Source organism: Ptychodera flava, chromosome 8, assembly GCF_041260155.1.
Source record: "Ptychodera flava strain L36383 chromosome 8, AS_Pfla_20210202, whole genome shotgun sequence".
Lineage (NCBI taxonomy): Eukaryota > Metazoa > Hemichordata > Enteropneusta > Ptychoderidae > Ptychodera > Ptychodera flava.
Genome location: NC_091935.1, coordinates 1,680,730 through 1,702,357, shown reverse-complemented (window position 1 = coordinate 1,702,357; position 21,628 = coordinate 1,680,730). Strand labels below are relative to the sequence as shown.

Below are 21,628 nucleotides of genomic sequence, written 5' to 3'. Positions count from 1 at the left end.
TCTGATGATAAAGACAGGCATCTCCATCACAGCTACAGAGATTACAATGTTGTTGATGAGAAAATGAAGATGAAAGAAGAATTCAACATCAAGCAACAACAGTAATGCAATGGTTAGGCTACTTTCCTTGTTACATGATCTATAAATTTTCCGTTTGACAGATTGGAAGGACTGTCTGGCAAACGTGTCCTTTGATAGAACTTGTCAATTAAAATTTGATGAGATGGAATGTAAGTACATCTCGGTGTATTTATACAATGTCACGGAGATTCCATGACTTGCATAGGATAGTGCACTTTGATGGATGTCCGTGTCTTTCGAAGAAACGATGCAAGGCCTTAACGGAGGAAGCTCAGATAAGATACTAAGGCTAAGTTTATCCATCCTTCTCTTTTACAGGCAGGTGGTAACTTTACATACATCATCAAGAGATAATGATGAAAAGAAAAGTCATTTAAGTCTCAGAATTTTTTGTATTGATGAGTAGAACACAGGAAAGTATGCTAACCATGTGCCATCCAGGTCTATAAAATGTTATCGTTGTACCAGACAATAGCACAGGCTGGCAGGAGGGGTGATTGGGAATAAAGCCTTGGCAATAACACGTTATCAAGGGTTATAACGGATTACTGCCGGAGGGTAATAGTGAGTGGAACAGTGATGGGAAATTAACAGATCAGTGAAAGGTCAGCGGAGGGTCAGTCTGTCTATCTATTGGTGATCAGCCATAGCACTGGATCGAAATTCAGATAGGTATAGACACAAAGGTCAGTACAGGGACAACTAAGGGTCAACTGAGGTGAATTAGGGGTCAATCTATTGCTGATTTGGCACTGAATGCAATAGTTAGGTACATGTAGACATAAATGTCAAGTACAACTGTCTCTGCAAGGGGGATGTTCAATTCAAAAGCAAAGAAGAATTGGATCGCTTTCAATACAGATTCTGCATGCAGCAAATTTGTCCAACGCAGAATGATGATGTAACTATTGGCAAAAGTGTGTGCTAACCACAGTGTATGGCAGATGATAGGTCCTTCACAAGTCTGAGGTTTCATACAATTTTCTATGGCACTGAATACTTTCGAGGGTTAAAAACAGTAACTTTTCTCTGATTTTGGAAACATAACACATACAGCCATCATAATGGTTTCATCCATGAGACAACAGGAGATGCCTTGACTCCTTAACTGGCGATACTTTAAAACTAAATTTTCAAAGCACTGAATACGTTTAACTAAGGCAACTAATATTCTGGCAATACTTGTAAACCAAGATATCCTCACTGATGCCACACATTTCATACATATGTACAAGAAAAAGCAGAGAAAATTGGATGTTAAAATCTTCCATGAAATCCATGCGCACAGGAAAACTAGGATGCAATTCCATGGAAAACCACTAGATATGCGTCATCCGGAAAGGAAAGTTTGAAATGTTTATTTTATTTCTTGATTCAAAAAGTTTATTGACCTGCCAATTCTGATTCAGTGGTTCAAGTTACCATGACGAGTAGACATCTGAAGAGAGATAAAGTTATTTCCCACACACTCATTGTTTAATCTTTATCTTTAGTTGTTAGAGGATGGTTTCCGACAGCAGTACAACTCACAGTTTGTGTATACACAATGTACATAGCTTCTGGCATATTTCCCACAATGCCCACAGTTTTAGCAATTTACTCTCTCCCCTGAAGTTTAAGCCAACAGACAGAAATACCTATAAACAACTTAAAAAGGGACTCTTTTCTTTTTTTCGATATTTTGCAAATCACAGAATCAAATTTTATCAATTATTAATCTCATGCAGATGGAAATGTATATTATCATTGAAGATTATGGAAAACCCCATAGATTCTTTAATTAACTTGTGTGGTTGCAACGAACAAGCACCACTTTTTCCATGGTTTTTAACATTTGGTCAGGCAATCTAAGAGTCTGAAAAGCCTGATGCTGATGAAGTGTTGTATCTAGTTGAATACTCTAATGTTACTCAGTGATTACCCATTTCTAGAACTGACTGGCCTTTTATCAACGGCAAACAGAGGACTTTAACCCAAACAACTCCTGCAGGACCTTTCAATAACCCCTCACTTCAAATATTGTAGACATGCTTCAGCTTTAATCATGCTGTTTCATGTCACGATTTCAACCTACCCTGTCATCCAGCAAGTGTGGTAGTTTTACTCTTTTCCCACAAAATCACGCTTTTCTGCCATGTATCTCTTTCTGCACACTGAGCCCTGCAATTTATGACTGCAGAGGACATTACAGGGTGAAGGACAGTCAAAGTGGGGGGTGTTCAAGGTGGTGATCTTTGAGAAACAATGATTAACAAGTTCTGTGTTTACAATTGTGTTTACAATATTGTAAACTTTCATTATTAAGTACAAAGAAATAAACATTTGTCAGCTAAGCCAGTAAACGCACAGACAAAACTCTTACACATACATGTACCAGCCTTCAACCCAATCAACCAACAACTGCTGTTCAGGTAACCCACCATGAGTTCATCTTCAAACTGACTGGCAGAAAATGCTAATAGTTGCATATAGCTACATTGAAAATTTACATGGATTTGTAAGTCACGTCACATTTACTCCAGATCACTTAACTGACATTTTTTACAGGCCATGACATTTGGAAATGCTTAGGGCAGATGACACTCTGAAGAAATATCTCAAATAATATTCTGAGTAGATCATCCCAAATGGAAGAAGATTATGTGAAACTAGAAACGTCTTGAGAAAGTTGACCCACAAAATGAAAGCCTAGAACATGACAATATCTGAGTTTATTTGAGTGGTCAAGATGTATTCGTTTCTGACAAAAAATCTATCCATGAAAATGAAATGTATCATAGTCACAAATCATTGAAATGTAAGATGTATATCAAAGCATGTACTAATGACAGAGGCAGTGCTTTCAAACTTGGGTTATCATCTTCCTGTGACAGAATAGACGACAAACCGCCATTTCCATGACACAGCAGTAAAATCAAGACAAGGAATATCATTAGATGACACTGTTACTGTACTTGGATGAATAGAAAAATACACAAAGACCAGATATCCATGTTGTAGAACCAGTCCTTATATTGCCTTTACTTTATCATATTTCTGAAAATGTTACCTGCAATTATATTTCAATTGTTTGTAGACTTTGATTAGACTTCCTTGTAGTAACTTGCTTCAAGGCTGTTACACTTATACACTACAATGAGTCAAAACAAAAACTTAGGTGTTCCTTGTTCTCTTGTAGGATCTTTAGTTTAATTTTTATATGAAACTATGATAAAATATGGAAAGACAGCCTCCAGGTTTGATTAAAGGTTTATTAATAAATGAACTGTAAGTTACTTTACATACCTTTTGACCCATTCTCCTTGTTTCATTCAAGCGGACTCCATCTTTCAACCATTCTATCTTTGGTATGGGATTTCCTTTGGCCGCGCAGCGAAAATTCACTGACTTCCATTTTGACATTACTTTGTACTGATCCCTTTCCATTTTGTCCAACTTTGTCCATTCTGGTGGAGACGGTCCATCAATTCTCTGACTTGCAAGTTCTGTCTCTCTCTCTTCCTCCTCAATATCCTCCACTTCCTCATAATAGTCTAGCTCTGTTGTCATTATGGTGCCCTCTGAAACTAGACAGTATTGGAAATGCAGATGAATAACATCAATACAGAATTAAACAAATAATGACTACACCAGTGTCCATACACTCAATGTCACTTTATATAAATTCAAGGACTTTCAGAGATTTCTTCAGCAATTTTCAAGGGCTTCATTGAGGTCCAAAATACCATTTTCTGGATATCATCTTTACAATTTATTATGTATATCACATTTCAAGATATCATGACTGATAGTCATTGACTGACTGACAGTCATTTGCTGACTGACAGTCAATGGCAAACTGAGAGTCAATGGCAAACTGACAGTAAATGGCAAACTGACAGTAATTCACTGACTGACAGTCAATGGCAAACTGAGTCAATGGCAAACTGACAGTAAATGGCAAACTGACAGTAATTCACTGACTGACAGTCAATGGCAAACTGACAGTCATTGACTGAATGACAGTCAATGGCAAACTGACAGTCATTGACTAAGTGACAGTCAATGGCTAACTGACAGTCATTGACTAAGTGACAGTCAATGGCAAACTGACAGTCATTGATTTAGTGACAGTCAATGGCTCAATGATGGTACTAACAGTCAATGGCTAACTGACCGTCATTGGATAAGTCAGCAAAATAAAAATATACCAATCTTCCATGGAACAAAAAACTAACCCAAAATGTAAACAGACTTAACTCTAGACAGGTCAATGTCCTGACAACAAACACTTGTGGGAAAGAGAAAAACAGAAATTAATTAAAAATCAGTAAAGCTACTGAGTTTCCCACACAGCGAGGCAGGAAATATTGGTTTGGTACTGGTGTACATTTACAATAGTGAGGTAAACCAGACACTATTCCATGACTTGATATTCTTACACACATTCAATGGATTGGAATTTCAAAATAATTATTGCTGTTCATCAGCTACACTGCATTCTTGGGAGTTTGAAGCACAAAAGAAGGTTGCTGGTAATAACAAAGGATTATTTCAAAAACAGCAGAACAAGTCAAATTGCATTAGTTACCATAAAGTTTAGAAAAGCAAGCCATTTTCCACAGTATGTACCAGTCACATGCGTTTGAAGTCTAAACGTAAAATTCATATGAAAAAGACTTCAAAAAATCTTATTGCATCAGTTTCGTCAAATGTCTAGACAGCACTGTGATAAACTGAATCATGTCTTCTGAGCAAAACTCAATTGAAGTTTCAACAAGCAATTATTTCAGGCAATGACTTGAATCGAGGCAAGCTTAACTGAAAATTACAGCGGCTTTTCAGACAGACCAGAGTTTTCTCCGCTTCTGTAAATTCCTTTACCTACTTGAGGATGCTTGCCAGCCATTTTTGAAATGGAAACTTGTGAAGCCAATCACAGAACTTTGTCAATTAGAAACCTTTCCCTGAAGTGACATTGCCAACCTCTATTTCAGCAGGGCTCTGAAAATAGTGTTGCCTAATGACCTATCGGCAGTTTGTGCCATTATCAAGACATCAGCAAAGAGACATTTTCTACAAGCAGTATGAGTTTCATCCAAATTCACAAGAAAGTAGTGAAAACACTCAACAAATTCATCACGTCATCACCAAATTACTGCCCTATCTACGGCTAGATAGAAAATTTGCTCGTCATGGCCAATGGGTTCTAACAGCCTCAGAAAAAAACACTTGAAAATTTCTTCATGGTTATAACACCAGCTGCTTTTACAAACATCCTAATGCTCTTGATTAATGCTTGAAAAATCATCTAGTCGTATTGCATGAAAAGAATGTATCTATATTTCTGTATGGTCTGTATGGATAATATGGCACGTATACACTGTTATCTAGCTATCCTTTTCTGAACAGCTTTCTTTGCATTATGCATTCAGTTAGGGGTTCCACCTGAGGATTCTACAAGCAACAGCTTTGGTTATTCTGTTCATCAACGCAGATGAAATGATCACTGTGCTGCACTCTTCTTCAAAGAAAGTTATTATCACCTTCTGTCAGTTGCTGTACAGCATCTTTCAAAGTTGGTTAGCTTCTTTCTCCTTATACATACAGATTTCAAATGTTTTGAAGACAATATGAATACCACAGTGTAATTCAAACCAAAGAAATTCGTCTGATAAGTCTGAATATCATTGATTAAACTGGAAATCCAATCTTACAAGAGCAATGTGAATAGAGAATGCAACAGATGTTTCCGTGGAAACAGGACAACACACAAATGTTGCATTGTTGATTAACTTAATGCTAATCCAAACATTCCACTATATTTCAAACTATCAAAACTAAATTAACTTTTCCAATGTTACCTGGAGTGAGTTTGGTCACCAGTATATTCTCAATTTTCTCATACTCCCCTTGACAACTTAGCTGATACATTATTTTTCTGTATGTTTGTAGAGACTAAACATTGACAGTGGCGTTAATTTTCAGTGGGCAATAGCAATTATATTGCCTTAAATACAATATATTATGAATGTTGCAATTGTAATATTTACATAAATACTGAGGACAATGGTAACGTTGCCATAAATACAGAGGGCAATAGTAATTTTGCCATAAATACAGGGGCACTAGTAACATTGCCATAAATACAGAAGGCAATAGTAATATTGCCATAAACACAATACTAACATTGTGATAAATAGAGAGGGTAATAGTATTATTCTAATAAATACAGATGGCAATATTAATTTTGCCATAAATACAGAGGTTAGTTAGTAATTTTGCCATGACAAAATAGCTGAGAACTTTCTTTGTGAAGATGAATTGATCAAAATGACTGCAGTTTGCCAGTTTGACCATATTAGAATACGCTGTAGATTAAGTCCACCTTTCATAGTATGACTAACAAGAATCTTCATGAACTGTTGGTATACTGAACCTATTTACACCACTCTATCATGACCAAAGTAATAAAAACTCTGTTGTTGAACAAATCCATCACTTTATTGCCTGCGAAAATTATGCAGTACTTATAGGGTCAGAAAGGAATTGGTTCTTGTAGCCAAGAGTAATTTAATCTTACCATTTCCAATTTTCATAAATGTAAGACAATTTTGTAATGATAATCAATGAGGTAATAACCAAGTCGCTTGCTTTCTGCTGGGCATAAACATAAAATTACTTTTTTACCAAGTTACAAATGTCAAATTACTTCTGGTGTACACATTTCAATATTTCCAACTAAAAAGTGACCTGTTAAATTGACAGGAGAACCCACAAACAGAAAAATTTGGCTCAAAGCCTAGATTTCACTTAATGATGAAAGAATTAGAGTCACTTCAACAGTTACACAAAGGAGATATTAAGTATTCAATTGTCTACTTAGAAAAAGTTACATTGAAAATATCCAACAAAAGTTGATTACCTGTCTCTCTTGCCAACGAGGAACTATTATCTCCTCTCACCATGGTGATTGCCATGGCAACCATGATGCTAATCTTCATCAACAGCATGTCTGCAATTGTTCACATTTCCCAGAGGTCCACTAAAAAAATCTAGAAGACAGAAAACAGAAAAAAGTTGGCTGTTAAGCTGAGAAAAATTTCTTAATCTTGTTTCCTAGGAGATCCCAGAACATGTTTGAATGTAATGTCTTTAATCTACTTAGCCTACACTGAGAGTTCTTTCATTCTTTTGATGTCTGCACTTTGGTCAAAGGTTTTTACCGCATCTACAATCACAAACCCTAGTAATCCAATAATGGATTAATCTTTTAAATTTGAAGCACTTCTATTCTATAATCTGATGCAAACGTATTTACTTTCTCACTCTGATTTGTTTGTTTGGTATTGTCTCCTCCAAGGTCTCACCTTATCACTGCATTGTAACAAAATTATACACAATTGATATTGTAATTTGCATGTTTGGTACACGTTTCTATTTCTTGGCCGGCCAGTTTCAATTAAACATATTGTTCTTTGTTATATGAAATTCGTATGTAAGATGATGCTTTCCTATTGAAATTGTACGCATCCTTTAAAATCACAATATTTGCATTCTCACTGATCCAGGACATCTCTTTACAGTTCAGTATTTCATTTTATTCAAATGTGTTATGCAATTACGAAACGAAATATGAGGAGACAGTATGGTGTTCAAAAGTTGTAAGGAAATCATGCAAAAACACATACAATAATATCTCAGCTAATGTATGACTTAATTAACACAATAAAACAACTTGTAGGCTAAAAAACTTCTTGAAATTTTGAGAATTTACGTTTTAACACCATCAGACAAAAAAATCAGTTGCGCATGAGAATTTACCAGTTCTAACATTTTGATTTAATTCACTCTGCACATATAAAGTCACTGATAACACAACTCTTTCATGGGGTGACTTAGAAAATGATAAAGAAAATCCGTTAAGATAAACTGGATTTGGAAGACAGGAAGGTCAAAAGAGGTCACACAATTTGATTGGAAAAAAAGAGCACAACCATGGAGTCCCTTTCCAGCGTCCTAACAGAAATCACTCTTGATGTGATGAAAATTGTGTAATTGACTCACATACACAACTAATTCCAAATAATTTCCCAAGTGTTAAAACTTCAAACCTGCAGAAAGTATTCTGCTTGAAAACTTCATCTTCTCTCCTGTATGGTACAGTTACAGCTGGGAAATTCAAAACAATTGCCAAAGATGGGTTTGGTCGCATTCCTCATCATCTTGATTCAGTCTAAGAACTATTTTGAACTTCACTGCAGTAGTTAAGATGGATCTATTCAATTTAATTTACTTTTACATTCAAGTTTCTAAGGGAAAAATAGTATACTGCAATATGAAACGCTGAAAAGCGGACTCCATTTTGAATAATGGATCTTCTCTGAAGGCCAGAGGTTAAAGACTTTTGTGTTAACACAAAACCCCAGATGTAATTTTTATGCTACAATTTGAATATTTAAAATGGCACACTGTTCATTTTATCAGTCAAAATCATGGACCTCGACATTATTCAAGTTTAAACTTTCCCATGCTAAGATCCAATCCTTTGACCTGATATCAGCTCCTGTCATCCTGCACACACAAAAGTTATTCTGAGGTCACATGAAAATCAATCTAAGAAACCAGTCCGCATAGACATATTTCATAAACAAAATGAACAGAGACCTTAGACTTAAGATGCATCAAAAAAGAATTTTAATTTACCGAAATGAAGATACAGAAATAGTGTGCATGTCTGGGCCGCATTGTACCATGAACCATATTAATCTGTAATATTAACTTTTCTTTCAATACTTAAGGGGTCATTGAGCAGGGAACTTGCTAAGAATTGAAAAGCACTTACGACATCTATGCAGGCATGATTGGCCAACCTATGTTAATACCATTAGACTGTATTTACAGATGCAGGGACAAGCTATCGTACATACTAAAATGTAATAACCAATATCACTTGGATCGTATCTCCAAAACAGAGTTCTTCAAAAACTTGCAAATTTTCATAACTATATTGACTGTATGGCAAGGATAAATCAATTTCCAAACTTTCATTCCTGTGACAAGATGAGCAGCTCCAATCAGCACTGTCAAATCAATGTGGGATTTTAAAATGACCAGTCTGGAGTTGAAGAGACAAAATTATTTACCATTATGGTTTAACAAAACATTAATTTCCAAAATGAATTACTTTCCAACTGATTCACCACACCTTTGTTGACTAAAGCACAGGAAGATTGAAAGCAATTTCATACTGCTGTAACAATTCGGGCATTCAGGCATATGCTTGATACCCATATGTAGATAATTTCTTCATCCATAACAGAAACAGTACTGTCTACCTTCCAAGAGCAGCCTTCAACTTAGTGGTTGGCGGTTTATCTATTTTTAATCAATTTCAAAATCATTTTTGATGAAAGTTATACATCAATCTCATTTCAGTATTTCACACATGAATTTGTTCAGATGGAATTAAAAGCCATGTTTTCAAAGTATATATATATTTATTTTGTTAAGATGTAATTGAAAGCTGCGCTGTAGAAGTACATAATATATTTGTATTCATAGAAGAGGTCTTGCAAGGACATACTGACAATTAGATACAATTAACTAAAGAATAGAGATACGGAAAACATGGGAATTAAGGCAATATTCCCAAAGCCTGCAATCTTCACATCATTGAGAATGGTATCCCTATCAAGCGTTTGTGCCTTGATGAGTAGCGCAAGCATTAGTATGCTGACCAGACCTGAGGTTGGCAAAGTCAATTTACTCAAGCAATTCTGATCGTAGGCAGAACACACTCAAGCTTAAATTGTAGTTAGGAATTCTCTGTCAGTCCTGGCGGCCTGTCAAATATAAACTAACCTGATCATTAAACTTCAAAGTTGGTCTTTACTCAGACTTTATGGCATTGCTGCCATGAAGATTTGCTTCAGAGCGTAATTTCATGAGACTTTACAAAGTGAGTTAGTTCCCGCTTCTAAACCAATATTTCTTGGTTATCAAGGGAGTAAATATCTCAAGATACATGTACAGAGCCTTGGAGTTTACTTAATTCAGACAAACTTTGACAAGAAAGAATTATGACTGTGTTATGCACTCAGAGTCCTGTGAAAATTATGGGCAATACAGAACCAAATAAACATGGGTGAGTGTAAACATGGCTGTCTGAATATCTCAAAGATCAAAATGTGTGGAATTCCAAGTAGCCTCTTAGCTTGTAGTGGACATTACTCAGACTGTTGTGGAATCATCCACTTCAAATGGAGTTGTTTACTTTATTGATATTGGAACAAGCAGACCATGATTTCAGTGTTTGCAGTTTTCAGCACATCCTTCAATGGCATTACATGTAACTTTAGAAAAGGTAAAAACATTCACTCAAAGAAGTTTTTTCCTAAAAGGAAGTCCTGACAGACTGTCAGTATGACGTCCGATATTTGGGTTTCATCCCTCGTTAATACATTCATTTAATCTAACACCTGAACCCCCTCATAAACAATCCTAAGCTGTATAAACTTGAACTGACACTGTGTTTTTTGTGGTTGAGACTTTAGCCAGTGTAAATCATTGACTTATTTTGAAAGGTGCATTGTCTCACAACGATATCACATGCATGAACCAATAACTCATGGTGCAAGATGTCAGACTCGGATATTTATGTACATCCATGATTGAATGATAATCAGTGACAACTGTAAGCCAATCAGATGATTGGAATAACTTTAACAGCTTGTGCACAGTCACATGACATCTTCCAGCCAATCACTGACAGGCTCTCCAATGTACGTACTACTTGTTTCACCTTGACCCAAAAATACTATCAGAACGGAGTGTTGCCAGCCCACAAAACGATATGACATTTCTGAATTCCTGCAATAATCATGCTCACCTACACTGAATCTCTTGAACACAATATTAAATTCAATGAATACACAACTGAACTTCAATGACGATAGAACTCTTATAACGTCATTTTGCTTCTTAATGACTGTTCATTGGGTCAAGTACTGTGTACCCCATCGTATAAGGTTAAGGCCATCTTTTGCAACAATCACTGTACTTGGAACTCAGCATTGGAGGGAAGCCTTGCCAATACTTGCATATACATCCCCTTGTCCATAATGATTTCCTACACAGCATTATAATGGCTCCCCGTGGATATTGTTCTTCAGTCATGAGCTAATCCTGAATGTCATCATGACATACCTAGACTGTCCAAGTCAACAAGTACACTTTGATTATTATACAACACAGCTTTCCCTGCACAAATCAATAAATTCCTCCCAAGTATTATGATTATCCTGTTGATTATTTAAGGTTTTCTTAACTCTCATGATACGACAAGCCATAAGCATGGAGTATTCAATTTGTATCGTGTATCATATGAGTACATTTTACTGCCTGAGTACAGAGTTGCCTGGCATAATACAAACCTATCTAGCCAAGAACGCGGGACGACACAAACTTACATTAAACTTGCCAACAGAACTATACATAATATGCCAGCAATCAAACTTGCCCACAGAACTTTGAGTCAGCGTTCGATACTTTGCAATTAATAGACCTTAATCTAGGCATGCTAGGAGCCCTTTATAACAGTAATAAACAGACTAGGACCATTTTAACGACCTTAGATGACATTTTTACTCTTGGTGGAGGTAAACAGGGTTGTTTACGATTGCCTGTGGCCTGCTTGTCTTGTTTGACCTAGATAACAATTACAGTAACTTCTTTGTGTTGTTCCGGAAGCGTTACTCTATCCAGAGGCCAAAGAGTACCTGATACTGATATGCTATACTGACCGTCTGTCCACAGGCCAGACAGCACCTGATAAAGATACCTCTACTGACTGCTCTGCAAATCCTGTCCCCCTCAGGTAAAACTAGATCAACAAAAAGTACAGGAAGAAAGAGTTTTAGAATCGTAGTAAGGTCTGTGTTGGAAAAGGTTGGTGTCTTTCAGTAAACACAGCATGATGGATGTATCTAAAGGTTAAATGATGAGCTCAGAGAGGATTACCATCGTGGGTGATGCAAAATTTAACTGCATGTTATACACAATGTTCCATTCCTACTTCCCAATTCTTATGCATATCAGTCTATTAAATGTTACTCCAAGAAACACAGACTGCCCAGTATACAGTCATTATTTACATCTCTGATAATTAAATGCTTGGGAATAAAAGACAGTGTTCAAAACACTGTGGTGAACCAGCATTTGCTAATTTAAACACTCCCTTCTGATGATGAGAGGAAAATTATCACTACGGTAACCGACTGAAATTCCGGAAGATAGAACTGTAAAAGCTTCAGGGATTTCTGTATCTGAGCCAATTATCAAGATACCAGCGGCACAAAATCTACAATGTGCGTAGAACATGCAGTTTCCATGACAACTTCATTTGCCGCAATAATTATCAATGAACGTCTATTGATCACCATTGTATTGCTATAAAAGTTTAAAATTAAATCATTTTGTGTACGGAAAGAAGAAAATTCCTAAAAGTCGGTGTTACAAATATGTAATTGAATATACTGGTATGAGATTGCCATACAGGTATGTGGTATAAAACCACTTTATAATTTCAATTTGAGTTAAGAACTGAACACATACTGAGTATATGTATATGAACCTTGCCGCTGAAAACACATCAACTATTACACCGCACAATGTAGATACTCTTGGTATGTGTCATTCAACTCATGGCATTGGCAAGGTCTTGATAATTATCAGTTTTGTGTGTCACATATCCTGCTTACTGCACTTTTCACCTTCCAGGTAGAAAGGAACTGATAATAGTACTACTGTAAAGATGTTACACAAAACACCATCCCCCTTTCAAAGTTAACCAAATATTCGATAGTTGTAATTTGAAGCAATTAATAGTCTGCATTTTGAAATGACAAATCCTGAACACTTTCAATGATGATTCAACATTTCCTTAAGTCTGATTGTAAACTTGGACAGCTGAACTCAATATGCGTCAAGAACCACTGCTATTTCCACTAATGGCTCTATTTACAAGACTGGCTGCCACGCTAGAGCCAAAGACGCCTTATCCCTGAGACTAAACCTGATTTATGAAAGCTCATTATTTGCAAATCAAGCACACTGTAGGCTCTCAACTCATGTCGTGTTGGTGCATTGTGTGTTTTCCACACCACCAATGCTGATCAAATTGCTCCCTATTACCCTCACTAAATGCTATCCCCAGCACAGCACTATTTCATGAAAATTTTTCCGTCCTTGCTGAATAGTGAAATTTAAACTGTGCCCAATGCCTCAGAGCTCTACTCTCTGACAAACACAAGCTTAAATTGGATACTGGAGAGTTCACCATGGTTCAATACCAATTTTACACTGTTTGTATTATTCAAGTTTTCTTAACTCCCAGAACACCATTCAAGACAAACTAGCATATACCTACAGTGCTGTGTCACTCAACCTCAGCTACAAGCCATGCGGAATACACAGCAAAAAAGTGAAATAAAATTCAGAATATTCCTTTGTCTGACACTGTTATGCTTGGATTTACATCTGCAACAGATCAAGTACATTTAATACTGAAAATCTGACTGGTACTGCAAGGGGAGCATGAATTTCTTCAAAACACTCTATTTCTGATTCAAATCAATTTGAACGATATCCACTAAAAACATCACTTCTAAGTTCTTGCCATTGCGTGCCACAACCTGGCTGTGGTACAAGTACTGTATTTTTTCAGTCAGGATCTTGTCAAGTACACACAATTAAACTCTGAAAATGAGTAAACCAGGTCATAAGCATGTGCTCACAGCACTGTTTTATAGGTGTCTATGTTATCCTGGAAGATATTTTTGTGGCTGAAAAAAGTTACTGATTCCCGGTATTCAAAATGATGAAACCTGTGACTTTCTTTGCAATGAACCTGGGCACTATGTTGCGTAATATGTATAAATTACCCTAGAGCAAACTCCTCTGTGCATTGGAACTGAAAAACTCCACAAACTACCTCAGAAAACAGCTATGTTAATCAGAACAGGAAAACACCCTAAAGCTACCTCAGGCAGCAAAACACCACCAACTACCCTCAGCAAAACTGACATTGTGGAACCCAAAACACTGAATATGTGACAAATGATATTGAACTTTGACATTAAGATTGGCATGCAAAGACTGCAGCAATAGAATGGATATGTACATATAACCTGACAGGACATAAACCATTTACTGGTATTAGTTAGTCTGTAAATCTCAGGTCATCATGTCTACATTCAGGTTTAATGACATTGACATTGATGTCTAGTGAGAGAATCATCCAGTTTCTGTCATCCACTCGTCACTTTGAGGATGATGAAGTTTTAATGGGATGTATTTTAATGTTCTGGATAATTTGATTTCAAGCTCGATTTCCACGTATTTTGCAGCACACATGGCACTAGTACTTCAACGGACTTTCATAAAATGTACTAATCTGTCATAATGCCTCTCACACTGAAAGACTGGTCCAGTGTCAAGCTGAATTGACAGAAAAAAAAACACTTGTCATACATGTGACAACACATCTTTGTCAACTGATGCAAGTAAAATTGACTGTAAACTGCTCATCCTTGAAAGACGATGGCTGTATTTTTTTATCCTGTCTTGAAATCATACAAATGCCACAATATGAAACCATTTGTGTCAAATTGTGCATTTTTAATCAGCAAATATCATCCGCAGCATGACAAGATTGCAAATTATGTGGATTACTAGAGACAGGAGGGAGAAGTACATGTAAGTGGGGAAGAGAATATACTGAGGCAATGTATAGTTAATATTGGACGGTAGAGTAGATTATTACATTGGCTCTGAGCAATTTGTCACTTTGACCAGGGAATACCCTATGTTGTGAATTCACATGGTCTAGCTACAACAATTCATGTCTACCTGTATGATATTGCACAAGGGAAAGGGGATGATTTTCACAGCCCAGTGAACCAATCATGTCTCGTTTTCAGGGGAGTGGAACCGTTGCTACCTGCTTTTGCAACGCATCAGTGTTCACAAAAAGAAAGTGCTATTTCCACACAACTGCCAAGAAACGCATGCACAAGATAGATTATGGAAACCCCCATGGCTATCATTCTTGGATTTGCACTGCTCATCTTGGCAAACAAAAGACAAAGATATAAAATTCAAGCTAAAGGGAGTGGTGAACTCTTAACCATTTTAACTTTGAGATGGGATAAAAAAGTTGACAGCACTGGGCAGTCAGTTGTGTCATCTGATTCACTAGATCTTTTGTGATTCCATGAGAAATACTGAGCCTTTCAGCTTGTCTTGTCTTAAACGTTTTGCTAGCTCTCTACCATTCTCATGTCGAACCAATCAAGCTTTGCAACAGAAGACAACATTGTAAAAGAAACATACCAAAATGTGGCTGTTCAATACGTAACCTCATTGATTTGTTTCACAATTAACTTGTTTTAGATAATAGTTGATATTCAAACTCTAAACCAGATAGCACTGTCACAGTGTATGATTTTATAGCACTACGGTCACTATGCAATATATCTTGAAAACCCTTGATTCAACACTTGATCCAACACTTGTTCAAAGGACAGGTACATACTGCCACATCACTTCGCATTCCATAGCGCTGAAAAATTATCTAGATGTAGCTCAGCATATTACAAGAGCAAACACTGCACGCAGATGAAATCAGTTCTTGAAACCTGTGGGAATTTTATCAAAACGCAACGTGTCAATATCCTGTCAAAAGAACACTTTAAGTAAAGTGATACAAAACACACCAATTAAAATGCCCCATCACGAAGCCCTACTTCACACTCATTCACACTTATTTACCATCTCCTTGAGCTGTACAAAGATAAAAATATTTCTGATTTCAAACTTTCAGGTTATTAAATTTTCACTGCATAGCTTTGTAGCGGAAGATTATACCAGTTGATAATTTAATTATGACCCACGGATATTTGCTTTGCCTGAGTTGTCTTTGCATTGCCTAGTTCCGTGCATTCTCATGCATTTTACACATCAAATAAAAACCTTGGAAAGAGACAACCAGCAAGCCATGCCCAGATCATTCACACATAAATCCTCAATTTAACCATCCGTGATAAGGCTATCCATCAATTGACTATGATGGACAATCCTATCAAATGGTGGGAAACAAACTGTGCAACCTTGCTGGCTGTTTTTAGATCTATACCAACATGTAGAATCCAATCTCACATGTTTAAAAGAAAATAAACACTTTGGAAAGTGTTATCCTCGGTCAGTTTTCTGTGAGCAATTAACCTTGAAAGTCAATTGGTAGACAGCACATACACTGTACTGGTACCAGTCTGTATGAGACTCTGCCACTCAGTATAGGACACTACATGTACCGTACTACTAGTCAGTATTAAGACTCTACTAGTCAATATAAGACTCCACAAGTCAGTATAAGACTCTAGCAGTCAGTATAAGACTCTAGCAGTCAGTATAAGACTCCATCATTTAGTACCGGTACAAGACTCTACCTGTCAGTACTCTACCAGTCAGTGTAAGACTCTACCACTCTGTATACGACTCCACCAGTCAGTATAAAACTACATCAGACAGTCGTAAGACTAGTCAGTATAAGACTTCACCAGTCAGTATAAGACTACCAGTCCGTAAAAGACTCTAACAGTCAGTATAAGACTTCACCAGTCAGTATAAGACTCTACCAGTCTGTAAAAGACTCTAAACAGTCAGTATAAGACTCTACAAGTCTGTATGAGACTCTACCAGTCTGTATGAGACTCCACCCACCAGTCAGTATAAGACTGCACCAGTCAGTATTAAAGACTGTGCACCAGTCTGTATGAGACTCTATACCCAGTCAATAGAAAACTACCCAAAGGAATCACATTACCAGTGACAAGTAATGTAAGACTCTGAAAAGTGAATTGAAGTGAAACAATGCAGGTGCACAAACCAAAATCTACTCACTGCAAACTGCAAACTGCAATGACAGAAAGTCTCCTATCCCCATTTTCGCACACACTGAACCATGCACACGCCTTTTACATATTAAATTAAGAACAAGAAACCAAAAGTCTGTAGGAGAATTGGTTACAAAACAACCATCTTCCATTAATGTGGGAGGGGCTGAGATATTGCAGAAACTTGCATGCTGACCACAAGTTTCCATCTGTCATTTTAAGACCAATGATCTATACATATAGCTCACCCATGAACTTGTCAATCAGTCTATCTAACCATCCTGTGTTTAATTCATCTGATATGTTGTATCCGATCACATCACATATTGATGTGATTTCAACATTAAATTCAGTCAAAACTTTGAATCAAGTTTTGTAACACTGTGTCATCAGTAGTGACTGATTATCTTTGTAAGTTGTAAGAAATCCAGTCGATAAAAACCATGGAATACTTTTTCCTTCCGTCAACTGCTATCAAATCCAGACTTCACAATGGAAATACCATGTACAGTCACTCACAAGGAATGCCTTTGGCTTCCTTCTTGTATACACTACATACCAGTCAGCGAGTCACTCAGCCTTTCTCAACAGCCTGTACACATGGATAAACAATGCAGAACGATCAAGGCTTGCCAGCTAGAACTCAAAGAGCTGAAAATGACTTGTCCATTGCATAAACAAGTGATTAGATTTCACTTAGAAGGACGGGAAGTCAGCATGAATGATGTATTTAACAAAGGTGTATTTCACCTGCATGGACAAATGATGTTCACACAAACACTGATGATCTGCAGATGGGTTGGGTGACATCTCATCAATGTGGTAAACTTTACCAGTGATAACATGGTGTGAGGTAAATGTAATTGCCAGGTAGCGATGGCAAAAACATCCCTGGCATGTAACTAAGTGATTTCCAGCAACCCTTCATTGGCAATGGCTAATTGACGTTTTACCGTAGCTTCAGAGGAAATCCAAACAGCTGCAGCATAAATGTTGATGTTGTCAGTGTCATTCCAAGAGATTCCTCGATACTAATATTCGGAGCTGTTCTCACATACTGGAAAGGATGATAGCTGTGTACGCACAATGTTCATCAAACTGCTGGCTGAAACAGGAATCACCAAATTTGGAAAATTTATATGGGATTTAAATAACAAGAAAGGACGATATTTCATTGGGAGATTTGTGGCATATTCACACAAAGGAGGGAATACATTATGCCTAGCCTCTTTTGTTAAACGTTCCCATTTTCTGTAAAAGTCCGACCGCATAATTTAAACTCACCAACGCACGACGCGTGAAAACAGGGATGATACAACGTGCAGTGAATTGCAACGCAGTTCTCTTTGAAGTTCAGAAACAATATGCAACAGACCAGTGACTGACCACAAAGAATAGATTCAATCTTCAAAAAGAATCATTCTTTCAAACTAGTAAAGACTACTTTTTAGGAAAATGTTCGCGCTTCCAGGATTCTATAAAATAATTTCATTGCTCTGATAGTTACCTAGAATCACAAGTTGGAAAACTTGGCAATTAAACTACGTAGAAGACCAAAAGCCAAAAGCTCAGTTTATAGGAACTTTGATTCCCTTTGAACATTAAATGTTTGTAAATCTTGTATTTTGTCTATGGTTCAGTTATTAACTATAGTTTGAAATAATTTGAAAGAATGGTCTAGGAGAAATTCTTTCTGGGAAATAGAAAATAAAAGGTTGGCATATTATTAGTTGCATGTTAATGACAATTAATGATTTGAACAATCTTAAAGGCCATTTTCAGGTACTTTTGATGATTTTTTTCACCATTTGTTTTGTGTGTCAACTCAAGCTCTTGTTCAACTAACTGAAATATATTGAAACACAGACGGTCACTACAGTGTAATAGTATGTCACAGCTGAATTTTGTGTATTTCAACATGCTTTAGGGAGTAGAACAAAACTATAGTGACATGAAAAACAAAAAGTGAAAAAATCATCAAAAATATACTTATTGGATTTTTAACCCATGGACCATGGACAAAATACAAGACATACTACAAACATGTATTTGACACTCACAATCAAGACAGGACACAGATTAAGTTATAAGCATTTCATTTTTACTTAAAATCAACAACTCATCAGAGAATGATCACTAAATTCTGTAAGCTGGAATGTGTTTTATCACTGATTTGGAACAGAATTTTGTTTTGAAATAGTTAACTCTTTACCAATGCAAATATCGACATGCACGTTTTTTTTCTGAATATTTACATGTATGGTTTAGTTCAAACCCACAGATAATGTTGAGCGTCTTGTGTCATGTATCCCCTACAAAGGGTATTATCAAATTATCAAAAGCCATGCCAACATATCTTGAAGAATTCCATCACCATGACAACCTGTGCAAGTAATTTCATGAACTTTTAAAACATGATATATTTTAAAAGACGTGTATTTATGTGATAATATGTAACAAACCCTAGAATAATAGACATAAATCTTCTTAAATTGATTAAAAGCTGGAACGCATAAATTGTTCTGGAGTTAAAAGAGACTGGTGTACTATAGAAGTTCAGACCAATTTCTGCAATGTTATCATCTACCACAGACTAAAGAGTACATGTTCTGCACACATGCTACACAGCTTGAAAATGAGTAGTTTTAACAACAAGTTGTTTAGTTTTCTAGACTTTGAAACAACTGCCTTCCAAAACAGAATAAAAAAAACTTGCAGTAACTATGAAACTTTTTGTTATAGAAGCCAAATTACCCACAATTATTTTATTTGAAATTCAAAAATGGCTGCTAAATCCATGTCAATGAAATTGCTACATGTACTAAGTGCACTGTGATCTAGAATGGCTCTGACAAGTCAGACAGATAGGATGAGATTGCGAGGTAAAATCTCAAATCTGGCCCATCACCATATATACTTCATTTTAATTCATTTTAAGGGATGAAAACTACACTTCCAGACAGTAGTAGCTGTAGATCTACCGAGTACAAATGTGAAATGGCATTGCCGGGCACCACTCGATACAGTTATGACATGAATTACACCCTGGAAAAACAATTTAATCTGTGCAATCAGGCATCGTTTTCCACTGATGATTGCCTATGCTACCAGACACAGACTACGTAGGAAGCTTCAACGCTAAAATCCCTGACGTCCAAAAGTTGACAGTTCATTCAGTGCAGAGAGCACCAATCATCAGAATGACAATTACCAGTAACTGTCAAAACCACAAGATGTTGAGATCTCCGAAGGAATTCATCAAATCAAATATTAATAACCTGCAAATATTTCAAGTGCACAATGTGTAAAATTGACAAACACTGGATGTTGAGCTGTGAACTGCTGCGGTTCCCCGTACAGAATAAACCATTACTTCCCTTCATCACTATTAGTTACTAGTAAGATGTTTACACGTTTCATCTTGGCATTAACAACATTAATTTTCATTTCAAATGTTCATAAAAAGTAATGCCGTCATATTGTTCCACTGCTAAGAAAACTATACTGCATCATACAATAACATTTCACTTCACTCTTTAAACACATTTTATTTGCAAAAGTTGCAATATTCAATATTTTGCATGACCTTTGACCTGCAATCTAGACCCAATGGCTGAGTTTTATGTACCCATTACTTTCCCTTTTCTTTTATTACAATTACTTGCAAATTTTGGAGGAGATAGTTTAAGAGGATAGTTAAATTAAGACATAAGGTGTAATTGACTCCTCATTAACACACATCATTACTTCTATGGCCCGTCTGTGACAAGATCCTTTACATGGTCATAACAGGCAATAATTTCAGAGGGACAACAAAATCCTTGAAGCTGTTATTTTCTTACACATTCATTTGAAGCACACAAACTTCAGGAGAGAAATTATTAGAGCTATGGTACATGTACATCCACTGCTATGGAAATTCTAACTTCACATACAGAATGTCAATATCACGACCTTCTCTGGGTCGCTAGGCATACATCTACACTTTGTGTTCCACAAGTCTCCTTCTCTTACATCAAAAACTTGATGAAAAGGAAAGTCAGGTTCTACAGAGAACAAGTCTCAACGCAGTTCAATATACCTAAAAGTATGCACAGAGATGCTCTGCATTGGATAAGCACAATAAAAAGTATCAAAAAAAGTATCACAACGCTGGACAGTTGACAATATGCATGTGTACACGTACATTGTTTCATTTCACAGCTAGAACAGTAAACCGCACCACAATCACAGGACCAAAAACAACATCTTATTTAACACAAATTACTCATTTTCTGACTCTGAAAAACAACTGAACAGCATAACCAAACATGTTATTATCATGTGATATGTTGCCCATAACATCTATAAAGTACATGTACAAGTGTTGCTAGTAGTGTGTCAATGATTTCCACACTAATACGGTATATATCTGTGAGAATTACTGTACACTGCTACCCATCCTGGCTATTACAAACATACATAGCTAAAGGTTTGAAGTTCTTTAGCTTATTGACACTTTTATCGCTAGCTTTAAAATACACATCATCTTCCACTTGAACTTGATTCCATGTACTTTCTGTGTTGTCACAAGAGATCACTTCACGGTCAAGCGCAGTTGAATTGTTAAGTTT

The 21,628-nt window shown here is 36.5% G+C and overlaps 1 protein-coding gene across 5 annotated transcripts in view; it reads right to left on the bottom strand.

Annotated features, from left to right (window-relative positions):
• The window catches only part of LOC139138160 (fibroblast growth factor receptor 1-like), a 95,956-nt gene that overhangs the window by 50,144 nt on the left and 24,184 nt on the right, over window positions 1–21,628 (bottom strand). For 2 of the 5 annotated variants that reach the window (XM_070706404.1, XM_070706402.1), the window contains 2 exons: window positions 6,986–7,115; window positions 3,367–3,647 (listed from right to left, as the gene is read on the bottom strand). In XM_070706404.1, the coding sequence (XP_070562505.1) occupies window positions 3,367–3,647; window positions 6,986–7,073 (369 nt within the window). In that variant the 5' untranslated portion in view covers window positions 7,074–7,115. Of the gene's footprint in view, window positions 1–3,366; window positions 3,648–6,985; window positions 7,116–17,968; window positions 18,080–21,628 lie in introns of those variants that run through there. The other 3 variants (XM_070706401.1, XM_070706405.1, XM_070706400.1) reach the window with 2 other exon arrangements.